Genomic DNA, 19,590 nt, shown 5'->3' on the forward strand with positions numbered 1-19,590 from the left:
AATATACAAGTTAAATTTTATTGTTAAATTGCTTTTAACTCACTATTTATAGCTTCCCAGGTTTTTTTTTATCCCCTACAAGTTGAAATTATTACTAATACAGAATGTTTAATAATTAACAAAGCATATCAGTCTTCTGTTTCAGAGTAAAATCTTAGCTGCATATTCATGTTTATGACTTTATCGCCCACAAAAGTGAACATTTGTATGTCACCAATTTTTTACTCAGATAGGAAAATAATTGATAGAATTTAACCTGATAATTTGAAGTAAAGAGAGATTTTCAGTTGGAAAGTCACAATGGATTTTAAGATTGGAGTTGCCAAATAGCTGCCATTTTTTGGATGCTTGCCATGTGCCAACCACTATGTTGATGTGTTTACATATACACTCATTTAACCATCATAACTTTTTTTTTCCCTAAGATTTTATTTATTTATTCATGAGCGACACACAGAGAGAGGCAGAGACATAGTTAGAGGGAGAAGCAGGCTCCCTAACAGAGAGCCTGATGTGGAACGCAGTCCCAGGACCCCAGAATCACGACCTGAGCCAAAGGCTGATGCTCAACCACTGAGCCACCCAGGCACCCCAATCATCATAGCTTTGTAAGGCCTAACCTGTGTTTTGCATATAAGGAAAATGAGGTTCTGATGATTTAAATAGTAAGCCCAATATCACACCAACTAGTATGATGCGGAGTCACGACTAAAACACAGATATCCATTGATGTTTCCTATTCTTCCTAATGCATTATTGGTTTCACATGAGAAAATCTAGAAACTTTGAATCAAATGATGAGTCGTAAGCAATCAAAATCAAATTCAGTTCATAAGCATGTTTGTTGGGAACTATACTTTTATTGTTCTTTGGTTCCACCTCTGTAACTTTAACTACAAGCTAGAAATAAAAATTAGAGCTTAGCGCTAAAATAGAATTTCTAGCACCTGCAATTGTTTGGTAAGAACTGGGGGGATGAGGGAGATTGCTTTTGTATTCTAATAATTTTCTACTGTTAAAAGATTTTTTTTATTTTTATTTTTATTTTTTTATTTTTTTAAAAAGATTTTTAGATTATCTTTTTTTCCCCTGAGAATGTTAGTTGTTTTTTTTTTTTTTAATGTTTTTTTAAAGAAAGATTTTATTTTAAGTAATCTCTGCACCCAGAATGGGGCTTGAACTTACAACCCTGAGAACAAGAGTCTTATGCTTTACTGACTGAGCCAGCCAGGAGCCCTAGTTAGAAGTTTTTTTGTGGAAGATCACATAAAATGGTTCTTAGAAGAATTTGTTCTTATAGATGTAAATTCTTTCGGTTAATTTTTAAATAATATTATAAAAAGAAATCACTGTCTGAATTTTAGTATCAAAAGTCACCAAATAAGGACACGTAGGTGGCTCAGTGGTTGAGCATCTGTCTTTGGCTCAGATTGTGATCCTGGGGTCCTGGGATCGAGTCCCGCATCAGGCTCCCTGCATGGAGCCTTCTCCCTCTGCCTATGTCTCAGCCTCATTCTGTGTGTCTCTCATGAATAAATAAATAAAATCTTAAAAAAAAAAAAGTCACCAAATAATAACTTGCTATGTATTTAGATTATTTAGATATGCTGTGAAGGCTGGTTTTCCTGGTAAGACAGTATTATCTTTTTGGGTACTTAGAAATTTTTGGTTCATTTCTTTTCTGGATAAATATTTTTTTTCTTTTTTAAATTTCAGATTTTTAGAAAGATTTTTTTTTTTTTTTTTAATTTGGCAGGGAAGGGGCAGAGGGAGAGAAAGTCTCAAGCAGACTCTGCACCAATCTCGGAGCCCCATCTCATGACCCTGAGATCACAACCTAAGCCAAAACCAAGAGTTGGATGCTTAACCAGCTATGCTACCTAGGCACCCTTGGTGGATAAATTTTCTAAAAATGGCAGTTATATAAGTAAACATTTTTCAAGTGAAGTAAAATTTACCCAGCATGTTTGTTTTTTCTTCCCACTTATCTTCAAGCTTCATTTGAAAATTATAGAGCTTTATATCCCCACCCTACCTTCCCAACCCCACCTCTGGCTTGGAGAACAAGTTTAATATGTAAATAAGTTTTAGTTGTAGTTGTCATATTTTATTTGATATTTTTTCTTATTTCTCTGGTTTAGAAAATAACTTCATAGTTTGCTCTGGTGTTTTCCTCTACCCAAGTGCAGTTAATAGGCTTTTATGAACCTCTGGAAGAATCCTTTATTTAGTTAGACTTAATTGTTTTAGCACTCAGATCTAAATTAACTTAAATTGAGTGTAGGCAGTTGTTCATATCTGCAGGAACTGCCCATTCATCTATTTTTACCTCTTAGGCTGCTGGTGGTGGTGGATTATTAGTTTAACACCTGTCTTCCCACATACACCACTGAAAAGTTTTACTGTCAAAGACATTATTTTTCCTAAAGACAAATAAAAATCTGTTTTACTTAAATTCATGATTATAAAATAGAAACATACTCTTGTAAGATTTTTATCTTTACTGTGTATACTCTTGGTGTATTTAAAGTTATTTTAGGGATGGCTTTTTGGCACATTTCATTTGGTTTCATTCCATTTTGACTTTATCTCACTTTCTTGCATTAGATTCTCAGTTTTGTGGGTTTTTAAAATTTTAATGTAAATAGCTATTTTTATATCAATATATCTTCTATGTTTTTTACCAGTATAATAAATGCTAACAAACTAGCTTAAATTGTTTTGCTTTACTATTTGAAATTACTAGATCTCAGTGGGGTTTGGGTACCTGCTAAGTATTTCATGGAGAGAAACTTATTTGACTTATCTTTGAGTGCTTTTCGATGTATGCTCAGAAAGTTTACTTTCCTCAAAAAGCCAAGAAAACTTTCCACTAGTTTAACTTTAAAATCCAAGTATTGAGGGAAGCCTGGGTGGCTCAGTGGTTTAGCGCCACCTTCAGCCCAGGGCGTGATCCCGGAGACCTGGGATCAAGTTCCGCATCAGGCTCCCTGCATGGAGCCTGCTTCTGTCTCTGCCTGTTCTCTGCCCCCCTCTCTCTCTCTCTCTCTCTCTCTCTCTCTCATGAATAAATAAATAAATTTGTAAAAAAAAAAAAATCCAAATATTGAATCAGCAGAAGAGGATAATAAAGAGATAAATCTTACTCTCCTCCCAGTCTCCCCCGTGAGTGTCTCATTAGATGAACCCAGTGCAAGCCAGAGCCAAAGAAGCCAATTAGTGGTTAATATATTCCTTGCAGGTTTCCCTCTGTGGGGCACAGAGCAGGAAGAGAAGGCTGGAGAGTGATGTCCACTGCTCTCCTCTCTTCCCTTTTTTTTTTCTTCTATAAAAGCATACAGCCAGAGTAGTTTTGTGAAAACACGAGACAGACCTTGTCAGATGCCTGCTCCAAGCTCCTAGTGATTTTCTGTAGCACCTTAAGAGCCTACAAGGCCTGTGTGGCCCCATCTCCAAAACTCTTCTACTTTGATGGCCTCATCTCTTCTAATTCTTTCATGCAGTTTTTTTGAGTGACATTACTCTCCTTGTGGTTCTTGAACACTCCAGGAACATGGCTGCTTTAAGACCATTACAGTTTCCTTCTGTCAGCTTGAGCTCCCTCCCTTCTTTCAGTATTCCCTGTGATTCACTTTAGGATTTACTTAGACATTACCCTCTCTGCGAAGTCTTTTCTGGCCATCTGTCTAATGTTTCGGCAGCCCTCTCATCAAGTCCTGATTCAGTTTTCTTCATAGAAAATTTCTATTTTACATCCTATTTCTGTCTTCTATTATATTTTACATTATATATAATGTTAATATATTTAGTTTAATATGAGCTCCATGAGGATAGGGATTGTTTTTATTTCCCTGTGTTTAGATCAGGACTGACACAAATAGATGCTTAATAAATATTTAAAATAAATAAAGCTAAAAAAGATGTCATTCTTCTTTTCCTATAATAAAATATTTGGAACCCTGAAAAACAAAAAAGTCCAAGTATTAAGGCTATAATATGGTCATTGTTGGATTAGAGTAAGATTTTGCTGTATTTTTTGTCCATTTTTATAATTTACAAAGCACTTTTTATAATCTCATATTACATTATTATATAAAACATATCATATATAACATATTCTTATATTTAATATATGTAATATATAAACCAGAATAATAGAATTACTCATGCATGAACTACCACACAGCTTAGAAATTAGCACATTAACAATATCATTGCACCTATGTATTTTCCTCCATATAGCATTCGTTATCTTTCCCTTACAGATAATCACTACGCGAATTTTGAATTTATTATTTCCTTGCTTAAGTTTTCTTAAGGATTTATTATTATTATTATTATTATTATTATTATTATTAAATAGTTTATTTATTCCAGAGAGAGAGAGAGGCAGAGACACAGGCAGAGGGAGAAGCAGGCTCCATGCAGGGAGCCCGACATGGGACTTGATCCCAGGTTTCCAGGATCAGGCCCTGGGCTGAAGGCGGCACTAAACTGCTGAGCCACCAGGGCTGCCCTTAAAAGATTGATTGATTGATTGATTGATTCATTCATTTTTGAGAGACAGAGAGAAAGGCAGCGACACAGGCAGAGAAGCAGGCTCCATGCAGGGAGCCCGATGTGGGACTCAGTCCCGGGACCCCAGGATCACACCCTGAGCCAATGGCAGGCACTAAACCGCTGAGCCACAGAGGGATCCCCAAGATTTATTATTTTTAAGTAATCTCTACACCCATGTGAGGCTCAGACTTACAACCCTGAGATCAGGAGTCGAATGTTCTACCAACTGAGCCAGCCAGGTATCCCTAAAAAAATTATTTTTAATAAATATGCATATCCCTAAACAGTGTATTACTTGTCCTTTTTCTTGAGCTCTATGAATATAGATTTTGCCTTTTAAGATTTATCCATATTACTATATCTGTAACTTATTTCCATTGCTGTATGACAATCTGTTAAGGGAATATACCATAGTTTATCCATTTTTACGTCAAAAGACACTTGGTTTCTTTCCAGTTTTTGCCATTATGAAAGAAAGTCATTGAATATTTCTGCATTTATACATTTATGTGTCCCCTGAGGAGTTGTTGGTACATATTGCTATGTGCAATTTCAGCTTTACAGCATTTATTGTTTCATCAAGTATGAGCCATTTTTAAATTGTGATTCTTTTAATTGAGGTGAAATTTACACAACATACAATTAACCTTAATAAACAATTCAGTAGCATTTAGTATATTCATAGTGATAGTATCCACCACCTCTAATTTTAACACTTTGTCATCAATCCAGAAAAACAAACTGTTGTCCGTTCTATAATCACTCCTCATCCCTCCAATTCCCAATCACCTGGTCACCACTAATCTGCTTTCTGTCTCTTGATTTGCCTATTCTGAGTATATCATAAAGAAGGAATCATATAGTACATGACCTTTTGTGTCTGGATTCTTAGCATTTTGTTTTTGAGGTTTATCTAAGTTGAAGCATATATCAGTACTTCCTTTTTTGTGGCTGAATAATATCCCGTTGTATGTATATGCCACAATTTGTTTTTCTTTCATTTACTGATGGACATGTGACTTATTTTTCCACTTTTTGCCTATTAATGAGTCATAAGTAATGATGCTATAAATATTTGTGTACAGTTTTCTTTGTGCACATGTTTTCATTTTTTTTTCCACATGTTTTCATTTCTTTTGGATATATTCCTAGGAATGGAATTGCTGGTGCTTGTTTGATAGTTTCTTGTTCTTTGCTTGTTAATTTTCTTTTGATACAGTTTTTTAATCTCCATTTGAAAATTCCAATATAAAAAAATTCCAATTATCAGAAATCTTTGGGGATATGTTTTATGTCTCTCCTTCATTGAGGCTTGTTTTCTTACACATTTGCTACTCTCTGATTGCCAGTTTATTTTTTATCACAATCTGTGGGGATCCTAGGGGCCTAAATTGGGGATTAATTGCCCCAGAAAAAGTTTCTTTTGCTTCTGCTAGTGCAGGGTATGCTGCATACCTGGCAGCACTTCAGCTGCCTTACAGAATTCCAAGCCTTAGTTTCTCTCTCTCTCTCCTTTTTAAAAAGAGTTTATTTATTTATTCATGAGATAGGCAGAGGAAGAGTCCTGGACTCAATCCCAGGACCCGGGATCAGGACTTGAGCCAAAGGCAGATGCTCAACCACTGAGCAACCCATGTGCCCCTTGAGCATTTGTTGCTGATCCACCTAGAGCTGATAATAGCCATCAGGATAACCCTTTTTTATTTTTCATATTTGCTTACTGCATCCTGTTCCTCCTCTAGTATCAGTTCATTTGTTTGTTTTGCTTTTGAGATTGCTAGGCACCCAGGAAATAGAACAACGAGTGAAATTGCTTCATCTATCAGCTAGTTATTTTGTGGCAGGAAAACTCTTTTGAGTAGCTCACTGAATAGAAGAGATCTTTGTAGATCTTCCAAAGTGTCCTGTGGGTAAAATGTGTGCATTTAGAAATATGATCCTTTTTTTATTGAGGAAATTTGGAGTAGGAATACTTTAAAAGGACAATACATATGTAAAATGTAGACTTTAAGTATGGTCATTGTTTCCTTCCTGGACATTCATTATTAAGTGTCAGATAATTTTGTGTCTTTTTAAAAAACTATTCTCTGGAAGCACAGGATTAGATCTATTTAATTTATGCTATACATTTCATAGTTAAGGCTTTACCTGTGTATTGAAGTGAAATAAAAGATTGAAAAAAATGGCCGTTGTCTGTACTTACTGATGAAATCTAATTTTTGAGAAACAATAATAGCTAATATTTATGGAATGCTTATGTGCAAGGGACTGTTCTAAATATTTATGCTTAATCTTCAGAACTAGTCTATGAAGTAGGTGTCCTTTTTGTCCCTATTTTATATGTGAGATAAAAGGCACAGGAAAATCAGGTGTACTTTTCTAAGGTCCTGAAGTTAGCACATGATGAAGCTACAATAACAGACCCAGGCAGCCTGACCTCAGAATCCGTGTGATTAAATACTATGCTTCTCTGTAATAAATGAAAAAGTTTAGAAGTGGTACTTATTGGTAGATTTAAGCCATCCCAAATGGCTTTCTTAATTTTTGAGAAAAGTGGGATACTAATTGACTGATTTTAGTAACTTATGCTGTATATTTTTATTTTGTTTTCTGATTTATGTCTTATCAGCTGTTTTAGGTGAATATATTCTATATAAAAATAATTCTTGTAAAACTGAAATGTACCTTGTTCAGCCAAAGTGCATTTCATAGTATCATGTTTTTTAAAGGTTTTATTTATTTATTTGAGAAACAGAGTGGCAGAGGCACAGGTAGAGGGAGAAGCAAGTAGAGGGAGAAACAGACTCCATGCAGGAAGCCTGATGCGGGACTCGACCCCGGGTCTCCAGGATCATGCTTAGGGCCGAAGGCGGCGTTAAACCGCTGAGCCACCTGGGCTGCCCCATAGTATCATGTTTTTTTTTTTTTTTTAGTATCATGTTTTTAAAACCATTTTTAACAGCTTCATTGAATAGATGTATTTTATAGTTCATAAAATTCACTCGTTGCAAGTCTACAATTTAATGATTTTTAGTAATTTTGAGTGATCCAGCCATTACTGTAAGTTAGGATTAGAATATTTTCATCTTCCTGATATGATCCCTCTTATTTACACAAAATTTTGTTCCCACCACTAACCCCAGAAATCAAATCTAGTTGTTTCCAAAAATTTGTTTTGATATCACCATACAACACTATTAAAATGCTATTGACTAGATTTCTTTATATTGTACCTTTTATGCCCCCTACTTTTTTTAATGTAACATGTTTAGACAAGATGATACAGTGCCAACCTTTCTGAGGTGGTATAGTTGTAGTGGTGATTAGCATTTTTTTTTTAAAGATTTTATTTATTCATGAGAGAGAGAGAGGCAGAAACACAGGCAGAGGGAGAAGCAGGCTCCGTCCAGGGAGCCCGATGCGGGACTTGATCCTGGGTCTTCAGGATGACGCCCTGGGCCGAAGGCAGGTGCCAAACCGCTGAGTCACCCGCGCTGCCCTGATTAGCATTTTTTAAATGAATTAATCCATTAATTATACTTAAGAGTAATAATAGCAATGATTTCACTGTTGAAAACTATGACTGTATTTAGGCACTATTCTTTAAATTGGTGTAGACTGTTAAACTTGAGCTCTTGTTTTTCTGCATTGTATAGTTTTTCCTTCTCTTCCTACTATTTTTGCTGTGATCACTGTGCCTACCCTCTAATGCTTTTAAAGTGGACAAGCCCTTACTGAATCCTCAGAATATTTCCCATGAATAAAATTTGAAGAAAGTGTGAAATTTGTGGCATTAATTTGCCACTTTGAGATTAATTGGTGCCTTTGCTATTCTTGAAGTTGTTTGACAGGCCCGTGCATAAGAGAGATGTTACTGCTTTTTTGTGTACAGAATCGGTTTTATGTATCATCCTATTGGTGATCAGTATTTTTCCTGAGGTATTTGGAATACAAAAGTTGGCTGAAGTATTAGATTTGAATTAGAATCAAGCAAGCAGGGAATCCCCGGGTGGCTCAGCAGTTCAGTGCCTGCCTTTGGCCCAGGGTGTGATCCTGGAGTCCCAGGATCGAGTCCCACATCGGGCTCCCGGCATGGAGCCTGTTTCTCCCTCTATGTCTCTGCCTCCTCTCTCTCTCTCTATGTCTATCATGAGTGAATAAATAAATAAAATCTTAAAAAAAAAAAAAAGAAGCAAGCATATTTTTCACAAGGCAGAAGTAGGATTTAAGAAATAGTACTTCGACTAATTAACATTTCTTAAACATAATAAGCATTTGCACAGCATTTTCATAAAACTTTTCTAATTTCAATCACATGACTATCACATTTCCTTTTAAATATGTTGAAATTTAAGTTATAGTATATTCTGCAAGATTTAATAAAAGGCTTTGCATGTTTAAGAAGAAGGTGAAAACCAGTTTGAAACTCATTTTCTGTGTAAATTTTATTCATGTTAAAGGTGTTCCACAGAATGATGATGGCTCTAGACCGAAGGATGAAACAAGGTAAGAGTTCACTTGTTTTACCACAGAATATAAGAAGAGACAAAGGAGAATGAATATTCATTGAAGTCAGAACTTTAGTTTGACTAAATAGTTCAGTCTGCTATAAGAATAAATGAATGTCAAAAATTCAGGGCTCAGAGGCACCTGGCTGGTTCAGTGGGTGGAGCATAGGACTCATGATCTCAGGGTTGAGATTTAGCCCCACCTTGGGTGTAGAGATTAGTTAAAATATATATATATATTGGGGATCCTTGTGTGGCTCAGTGGTTCAGCGCCTGCCTTTGACCCAGGGCATGATCCTGGAGACCCGGGATCAAGTCCCGTGTCGGTCTGTTGGCATGGAGCCTGCTTCTCCCTCTGCCTGTGTCTCTGCCTCTCTCTCTCTCTATCATGAATAAATTTTAAAAAAATCTTTAAAAAAAAAAAAAAATATGGGGATCCCTGGGTGGCGTAGCGGTTTGGCTCCTGCCTTTGGCCCAGGGCGCGATCCTGGAGACCCGGGATCGAATCCCACATCAGGCTCCCGGTGCATGGAGCCTGCTTCTCCCTCTGCCTGTGTCTCTGCCTCTCTCTCTCTCTCTCTGTGACTATCATAAATAAATTAAAAAAAAAAAAATAAAAAAAAATATACATATAGAAAAAAATTTCAGGGCTCAGGGTAAGAAAGGAAATCTTTATGAATGTTTCAGGACTCTTAGCTCATCTGACTGCAATTCTCTGGATTAGGCCAGGGATACCTATGTTGCTAGTACTTTCTTCAGTGGTTTAAGTGTTTCAGGTTGTATAAAGTGATTATATTGGCACTTTTCCAACAGCAGGGAGTTCAGAATCCTAGGGCCATCACTGGACTGTTAAATATTTTTTCTAGGAAAGCTGGGACATAAGCTTTGGGTATATGGGAAGGTCATTATGAGCTGTGGTGTCTTCTGGGCCTTTGTTAGAAGGAGCAGAGATTTGTAGTAGCTGTTTGCTCTTAACCTAGATTCAGCACTTTTTTTTTTTCTAAGATTTTATTTATTTATTAGAGAGAGTGTATGAGCAGCAGGGAGGGGCAGAGGAAGAGGGAGAAGCCGACTCCTCACTGAGCAGGGAGCCTGATGCAAGACTTGATACCAGGACCCTGGGATCATGATCTGAGCTGAAGGCAGACGCTTAACTGACTGAGCCACCCAGGCGCCCTTTTAAAAAAGATTCTATTTATTTATTTGAGAGAGAGAGGGCACAAGCATGGGGCGGGGGGAGGAGAGGGACAAGCAGACTCCCTACTGAACACAGAGCCTGATTCAGGGCTTCATTTTAGGACCCTGAGATCATGTCCTGAGCCAGAATCAAGAGTCAGCAGCTTAACCAGCTGAGCCACCCAGGCATTCCCTGACTTAAAAGTTTAAGTGTTTAGTGGTTATCCTAGACACTGATAATGGGAGATAAACTTAGAAAAGGAGATGTTCCTAGTCTCAAGGTAGTAAGTAACGTATCTTAAAGAGTTACAGAATTCTACTGGATTCTCTGTTTTTCCCAAACTGAGTAAACAGTGAGTAGGAAGATGATGAACCACAGAGTCATGGTCAGAGAAGAATATAAAAGCAGTATCATAGAACATAAGGGAAAATATCCTGAAATAATGGGATATTACAGTGTCAGGTGCTGCAGGAGAGGAGAGGAGCAAGTAGAACAAAATGTTGATGGTTGTTGAAGCTGAGTTGTTAGGGAGTTTGTTGTACTAGTCTGTCTACTTCTGTGATGTATGGAAAATTTCATAATAAAAAGTGAAAAAAGAAAACTCAGCAAGATCTTTGGGTAAATTAAAATATATGAAACTGTTGTCTTTTATCTAATAAAATATCTACCTTCAAAGTCACTCCTGTGATAAAGACTCGTCTCTCCTACTACTCTCACAAGAGGTGAAATATTAAGGACTAGTAACATCTTGCCCAGGGATTAATAACTGCCCCCCCCCTTTTAAGAAGGAGGGTTGGGAGGGGCTAAGAGAGAATTTTAAGCAGGCTCCATGTCTAGTGTAGAGCCCAACAATGTGGAGCTCAGTCTCACAACCCTGAGATCATGACCTGAGCTGAAATCCAAGAGTCAGACGCTTAACCAACTGAGCCACCCAGGCACCCTGAATAATAACTGCTTCTGATTAAAAAGCAATAGAAAAAAAATTTTAAATTATATCTATCTCTGTAGACTGAAAACAATATAAGCCTCTTATGTCTCTTTTTAGTTGTATGCATAATAGAAGTTTTTTGAATTCTTGAAATTCTCTGCAAATTAATGTTTTAATATTTCAGTTTGCATTCATTAATTAGGAAATCTTTTGCATAATAAATCCATATTTTTCCATTAGTAAGTGAAAATATCATAGGATTTTGTATGTTCCTTGAGAAGTTAAGTCATTTTCTTTTTTTTGCAAATCTCTCTTTTTTTAAAAAAATATTTTTTAAGTAATCTCTACATCCAGTGGGGCTCAAACTTAAAACCCTGAGATCAAGAGTCACATGCTCTATTAATTGAGCCAGCCACACGCCCCTATAAATCTCATTTTTAAAATACTTTATGAAACTACTCTGGACAAGTATAAATTTCTTCCAAAGGCATTCCTAGAGTCCTAGCCTTATGCCATTTATTTAACCAATTCTTTACATCTTCCCAAGTGAATCATTGTCATAAATAATCTAAGGAGTAGTGTCTTCTAGGTTACTGAGATTGCCAGACTAATATTGAGCCTGTCTTTTGTGTTAAGCATGAATTCTTTGAATTAGCCTTTATTTCAGAGAGCATACCTCTGAGATGATGGGTTTGAAAAGCATTTTGTAAACTGTCCAATGCTTTTTAAAAAATATTTTATTTATTTATTCATGAGAGACACAGAGAGGCAAAGACATAGGCAGAGGGAGAAGCAGGTCCCCTGCGGGGAGCCTGATGCAGAACTCGATCTAAGGACCCCAGGATCATGACCTGAGCCAAAGGCAGACACTCAGCCAGTGAGCCACCCAGGTGCCAACCTGTCAAATGCTTTTAAATGTTACTCTGCAACAGTCATGGCCATGGCTGGCTTTCCCTCTTTGCTTTTATTTGCAGACATCTAATTGTAAGACTAAAAAAACGGCAATATATACCCAGTGAACAAGGGCTTTGTGTCCCTCCCCTCCAATCCATTGCCTAGTTACCAATTAGGAAGATGACTAAACAACTTTAGGGTATCTTATTTTTGTCCTAATTCAGGCACTGTGTAGTGTGAATATAATCTTCTTAGTCTGCTTTCCCCTGTAGCATGTTTTGATGTTTTATATTTCTCAGTGTTTTCTTATGAAGTTCAAGATGATTGGTGCCTAGTATTCAAGATTTTGTTACTAGAGGTACCTTCTTGACTGTTAAGACCGTATTGTAGTAGCATCTTGGTTCTCCAGGGTTCTTTATCCTGTCCATAAACATCTGAGCTTATATAGAATTATATATGTATGATGAGGTAGGCAGAGGTTTTAAGATTGTGGAGCAGAGGAACAAAGCCATAGAAGCACATACTTTGTACCTAATTTCTTTTAAAAGATAATTGGTGGTGGGAAGTTCCACCACCATGATGATTCTGTATAGTATATAGGTTTCCATGTTGGTTTTGTTTTTTTCCCCCGTGTCGGTTTTCAAAATCCATTTCAGGTTTTATTTTCACACCTATTTGTTTTTTTATTTTTTTTTTTTTTTTATTTTTTTTTAATTATTTTATTTTTTTTTTAACTTTTATTTATTTATGATAGTCACAGAGAGAGAGAGAGGCAGAGACACAGGAAGAGGGAGAAGCAGGCTCCATGCACCGGGAGCCTGACGTGGGATTCGATCCCGGATCTCCAGGATCGCGCCCTGGGCCAAAGGCAGGCGCCAAACCGCTGCGCCACCCAGGGATCCCCCTATTTGTTTTTTTAAAGATTTTATTTATTTATTCATGAGAGAGAGAGAGAAAGAGGGAGAGAAAGGCAAAGACACTGGCAGAGGGAGAAGCAGGCTCCATGCAGGGAGCCTGATGTGGGACTCAATCCTGGGACTCTAGGACCATGCCCTGGGCTGAAGGCAGGCACTAAACTGCTGAGCCATCCAGGGATCCCCTTCACACCTGTTTATTAAAGGAACTGAAACAAACCACCAGTGCTATTTTAGTGTGGCTGTGTTTTTCAGACTTCTGAGTGCATCAGAATCACCTGGGAGGCTTGTTCAACCACAGATTGCTGTCTTTATCTCCAGTTCCCAGTTTGTTATGTCTAGGTTTGGGCTCAAGATTGAGGCTTCTCACAGGTTTCTAGGTGTGCTGATGATGTTAGACCAGGCCATATACTTTGAGAACCAGTATAGTTTAGACATACAGTTATTTTTTAGAGTACAACAAAAACTATTTTGAGAAATTGTTTCAGTTATGTAATGAAGATTTTCTTGAATATCTAGCCTTAAAGAATTGTCATTCTACCTTAATCTCCTACTCTTTTACTTGAGAACTAGTTTGAATCTTGTTTCTTTTGTTGAACTTTTAAAATTTGTGTTTATTATTAGAAAACGCATGACATGGGATCCCTGGGTGGCCCAGCGGTTTGGCGCCTGCCTTTGGCCCAGGGCGCGATCCTGGAGACCCGGGATCGAATCCCACGTCAGGCTCCCGCTGCATGGAGCCTGCTTCTCCCTCTCCCTGTGTCTCTGCCTCTCTCTCTCTCTCTCTCTGTGACTATCATAAATAAAAATATTAAAAAAAAAAAAGAAAACGCATGACAGTTTTTAAAAATGTATATCAGTATATAAAATGTATAAAAGCTTCATGGAAGAAATGGCATTTGTCCTAAGACCATAAAACATTATAATTTGGCTTTCCATGCCTTGCGGAATTGGAGAGAGGAAGGAGTTCTAGGTGGAAGGAAGAAAAACAGTTATGGAGATGGGGAACAACACAGGGTGTTTTGTTGGAAATCCTCGGTCACAGCATAAATAGCTAAAAATAGAGTAATTGAAAGGGGAAAATGGCAAGTGGTGAATTAGCTGAACCAGTTAATATTTATTGCCTCTTATATGTCAGGCAGTGTAATCAATCAGTGTGTTTCCTCTCATTTCACTGAGTCTTGAACTTTTTTATGAAGTAGGTAGGGGTATGTATCATTTTGATGGGTGATGAGAAAACTGAAGCTCAGAAAGGGAAGGGAACTTGCCTGAGTTAATATTGTGGTAACACAGTTGAACCTGGGATTGCCTGACTTCACAGCCTGATTGTCATGCTTTACTGCAACCTAAACTGGGACTTTTTTTTTTTTTTAAATAAATGATGTGAGTATTTAGCCCTCAATAAATGTTAGTTATTTTTCATGTTACATTAGATTGGGGCCAGGTGGAGATTTTGGTTTGTAAATACAGACATACCTCATTTTATTATGCTTTGCAAATATTTTGTTATTCACAAATTGAAAATTTATGGCAACCCTGCATTGAGCAAATCTGTCAGCACCATTATTTTTATTTTTATTTATTTATTTTTTTTCTTTTTCTTTTTTTTTTAAATTTTTATTTATTTATGATAGTCACACACACAGAGAGAGAAGCAGAGACATAGGCAGAAGGAGAAGCAGGCTCCATGCACCGGGAACCTGATGTGGGATTCGATCCCGGGTCTCCAGGATCACGCCTTGGGCCAAAGGCAGGCGCTAAACCGCTGCGCCACCCAGGGATCCCAGCACCATTATTTTTAATAGCATTCACTCACTTGTGTCTCTGTCACATTTTGGTAATTCTTGAACTATTTCAGACTTTTTCATTATTACATTTTTAACGGTGATCTGTGATTAGTGATATTTGATGTTACTGTTGTAATTGTTTTGGGGTACCACACACTGTGCCCATAGAAGGTTTGATCTTAATTGATAAATGTTGTGTGTGTTTTGACTGCTCCACTGACAGTCTCTCTCCTCCTTGGGTCTCCTTATTCCATGAATCATAACAATTAGGCCAATTAATAACCATACAGTGGCCTCTTAAGTACTCGAGTGAAAGGAAGAATTGCATGTCTCTCACTTTAAATCAAAAGCTAGAAATGATTAAGCTTAGTGAGGAAGGTGTTTTGAAAGCCAAAATAGTTTAAAAGCTAGGCCTCTTGTGCCACATAGCCAAGTTGTGAATGCAAAGGAAAAATTCTTGAAGGAAATTAAATTGCTATTTCAGTGAACACACAAATGATGATAAAGCAAAACAGCCTTATTGTTGATATGGACACTGTTGTAGTAGTCTAGATAGATCAAACCAGCTACAACATTGCTTTAAGCTAAAGTTTAATCCAGAGCAAGACCCTGACTCTCTTCAATTCTATGAAGGCTGAGAGAGGTGAGGAGGCTGCAGAAAAGTTCAAAGCTAGTAGTGGTTTGTTCAAAAGGTTTAAAGAAAGGAGCTGTCTCCATTAACATAAAAGTACAAAGTGAAGCAGCAAGTTATCCAGATAATCTGGCTAATTAACAAAGGTTGCTACACTAAACAACAGATTTTCAATGTAGATGAAACAACCTTATATTGGAAGATGATGCCACCTAAGACTTTCATAGCTGGAAAGAAGTTAAAGCCTGGCTTCAAAGGACAGGCTGTTTTGCTAGGGCTTAATGCAGCTGGTGACTTTAAGTTGAAATCAGTGCTCATTGTTCTTTCCAAAAATCCTAGGGCCCTTAAGAATTATGCTAGATTTACTTTGCCTGTGCTCTATAACGAGAACACCAAAACCTGGATGATAGCACATCTGTTTACAAAGTTTATTGACTATTTAAAGCCCATTGTTGAGACCTGCTCAGAAAAAAGATTCCTTGCAAATATTACTTACTGCTCATTGACAATGTACCTGGTCACCCAAGAGCTCTACTGGAGATGTACAAGATTGATGTTTTCAAGTCTGCTAATACAGCGTCCATTCTGCCAGTCCTTGGATCAAGGAGTAATTTTGACCCTCAGGTTTAATTATCTAAGAGATACATTCCTTTTTTAAGTTTTTATTTATTCATGAGAAATAGAGAGGCAGAGATGTAGGCAGAGGGAGAAGCAGGCTTCCTGAGAGGAGCCTGATGGGGGACTTGATTCCAGGATCCTGGGATCATGATGTGAGCCAAAGGCAGATAGATGTTCAATCACTGAGCCACCCAGATGTCCTCATTTCTTTCTTTTTTCTTTTTAAGATTTATTTCAGAGAGTGAGCATGCAAGAGGGTGGGCAAAGGGAGAGGAAGAGAGAATCTCAGGCAGATTTCAAGCTGAGCCTGGAGCTCAAGGGTGGGGCGGGTGTGTCTCTGTCCATGACCATGAAATCACCATCTAAGCTGAAACCAAGAGTCAGATAGATGCTTAACCCACTGCACAAGCCAGGCACCCCCAAGAAATACATTTCTTAAGGCTATAACTGCTATAAATAGTATTTCTCTGATGGATCTGGGCAACAAGTTGATAACCTTTTGGAAAGGATTAAACATTCTGAATGCCATTAAGAACATTTGATTCATAGGAGGTCACAATATCAGCATTAACAGGAATTTGAAAAAAGAAATTGATTCCATTCTAAGCAGGAAGTTGTTAACAGTAATCCAGTGAGAGATATGGAGGGTTAGAACTGGGCACTGGTGGTGGAAGAGTAGAGAATTTAGAGTAAAATCAGTGAGACTTAGGTACTGAGTATCAAGAGGCAAGAGAGAAGAAAAGTCGTGTTCACTGGGAAGATAGCAGTAGCACCTGTAGAACCAGAACATGGGAGGAACAGTAGCCTTAGAATTGGCGACTTATTCTATATCTCCTGCATTTAGTTGATCATTTGGTACTAGAAGATGAGAATGAAACAAAGATGAGCGATTCTGATTTGGGAATCATTTCAGGGATGGTCTTTGAAATCATGGAATCGGAGACTCTAGGGGGAAATTCGTGGAAAAGGGAAAGGAAGACAAGAACAGAACCATATTTAGTGAGTGGGAGGAAGAAGACAAACTGAAGAAGAGATGGCTAGAAGAAAATGAATAGTGAACTTATTTCTGAGTAAATTTAATTAGAAGTTAAGTTTATAGAAATATAAAACTTCTATATATTTTAAAATATAGAATTAAAGGCAAGTGACATTTAATAAGTTTGAGAAATAATAAATTAGTATCCTCAGATTATAAAAGCATCATACAGATAATAAGGAAAATTATTCTAACAAAAATTTATAAAAGATATATACAGTTTGTGGAAGAGGAATCTCAGATGGCTTGTAAATGAAATATTGTTGAGCATTAACATTTTGTTTTATTGTGTTTTTTAAGATTTATTTATTCATGAGAGACACAGAGAGAGAGGCAGAGACCTAGGCAGAGGGAGAAGCAGGCTCCCTGCGAGGAGCCTGTTGTGGGACTCTATCCCAGGACCTCAGGATCACTACCTGAGCCAAAGGCAGTCAGCCAGCCATTGAGCCACCCAGGTACCCTGAATATTAACATTTTAATTTATCAAATTAGCAAAGTCTTAAAAATATTTAAATACTTGATGGTAAAATGCCTTTTTCCTAACTAGCTGATAGGAGAACAGATCAGTTATTACCTTAAAAAAAATTATTTTTTAAAGATTTTATTTAGTTATTCATGAGAGACACAGAGAGAAAGAGGCACAGACACAGACAGAGGGATAGGCAGGCTCCATGCAGGAAGCCCGGCATGGGAATCGATCCTGGGTCTCCAGGATCAGGCCCTAAACCCCTGAGCCACGCAGGCTGCCCTTGAAAATACTATAAAAAAAATTTAGCAGTCTGTATTTCAGTCTTTAAAATATTTGCATATGGGCAGCCCGGGTGGCTCAGCAGTTTAGCAACTGCCTTCAGCCTAGGGCGTGGTCCTGGAGTCCTGGGATCGAGTCCCACATTGGGCTCCATGTATGGAGCCTGCTTCTCCCTCTGCCTGTGTCTCTCTGCCTCTCTCTCTCTCACTGTCTATGTCTCTGTCTCATGAATAAATAAATAAATAAATATTTAAAAATATTTGCATACTTTAAACTAGGTATTCTATTCTGATAGTCTATCTATAGGAAATAGAACATCCCCACCCCCAACTACCACCACCAAAAAGAAAAGAAAAAAAAGTGTTTAAATGATGACATGTCCATACATTATTCTGTAGTCATTAGATATTATAAATGTTATTGAATAATTTGGGAGAAAGTACCCAGTGTATAATGAATAACAAAACCAACTCATATTTGGGATGTCTGGGTGGCTCAGCGGTTGAGCGTCTGCCTTTGGCTCAGGGCGTGATCCTGGAGTGCCAGGATCGAGTCCCACATCGGGCTCCCTGTATGGGGCCTGCTTCTCCCTCTGCCTCTCTCTGTATCTCTTTTGAATAAATAAATAAATAAATAAATAAATAAATAAATAAATAAATAAATAAATAAATAAATCTTAAAAAAAAAACCCTCAAATTTGCTTAAGATATGAAACATTTTATGATCATATACACAGCCAGTGAAATAGGACTGGCAAGAAATGAAAGTCCATGTCTTAATGGCAACGATCTCTAAATATGTAGGATGGAAAGTGATTTTTATGATTAGAGGTAATTTTTCACTTTGAAAAAATGAAAGTTCTGGGATGCCTGAGTGGCTCAGTCAGTTAAGCATCTGCCTTCAGCACAGGTCATGATCCTGGGATCAAGCCCTTCATTGAGCTCCCTGCTTGAGGAGTCTGCTTCTCCTTCTCCCTCTCCCTCTGCCCCTGCTTGTGTATCCTCTCTTTTTCTCTCTCAAGTAAATAAAATCTTTTGAAAAACATAGAAGTCTTTGAAAAATTAAAATTACCAAATACATTAATTGCATAAATACAAAATATTGTAATGAAGGAAAAGAGAATGACAGAACAGCTTTGGGGGTGACACCTGGCTGACTCGGTAGAGTATGTGACACTTGATCTCACGAGTTTGAGTCCCACATTAGGTATAAAGATTAAAGAAACACCTTTTTTTTTTTTTTTTTTAAAGGGAAAAAGAACAGCTCTGAAGAGCACTTAGGATTGAGGAAGTGTTTTAGGTTGAGGGGTTTTATTATATTTGTGAAGTTAGAGGAAAGATCTTGGAGAAGGAAGATGATGGAAGATATAAGAAAGATGTTAAATGATGATGGAAAGTTCTAGAGGATATAAGCTGAAATTAAGGATAAACAGACAAATTAGTTTTGAAGAAGTGGAGAGATTTCTTTGTTCCCCCAAGAAGGGAACAAAGAAATGAAGATGATGAGTCTCACAGAATTTTCTTTTTTGATTTATTTATTATTATTAACAAAAATTTATTCTTAAATGTACAGCAGGATCTAAGACAACACTTTGACAACAGATGCTACAACAGACAGGGAATACAGATGTTTTAAACAGGAATAGAATTAAGCAACACCATTGTCTCAGGCACAAGAAACAGCTTACTTTTTGCCAGGTTTCTTAATTCCACCTGTGGCCTGGGGGCCGTTCTCTGTGGCCTTTGCTCTTAGCTCTTTGAGTTTAGCTCCTCTTTCTTTTTCTGCTTGA

General features: G+C 37.4%; 1 protein-coding gene across 8 annotated transcripts in view; it reads left to right on the forward strand.

Moving 5' to 3' along the window:
- ITCH (itchy E3 ubiquitin protein ligase) overlaps positions 1–19,590 on the forward strand; it is a 153,224-nt gene that overhangs the window by 71,610 nt on the left and 62,024 nt on the right. For all 8 annotated transcript variants that reach the window (XM_072800670.1, XM_072800673.1, XM_072800669.1 and 5 more), the window contains one exon: positions 9,021–9,066. In XM_072800670.1, the coding sequence (XP_072656771.1) occupies positions 9,021–9,066 (46 nt within the window). The remainder of the gene's footprint in view (positions 1–9,020; positions 9,067–19,590) is intronic.

This window comes from Canis lupus, chromosome 26 (genome assembly GCF_048164855.1).
Source record: "Canis lupus baileyi chromosome 26, mCanLup2.hap1, whole genome shotgun sequence".
NCBI lineage: Eukaryota > Metazoa > Chordata > Mammalia > Carnivora > Canidae > Canis > Canis lupus.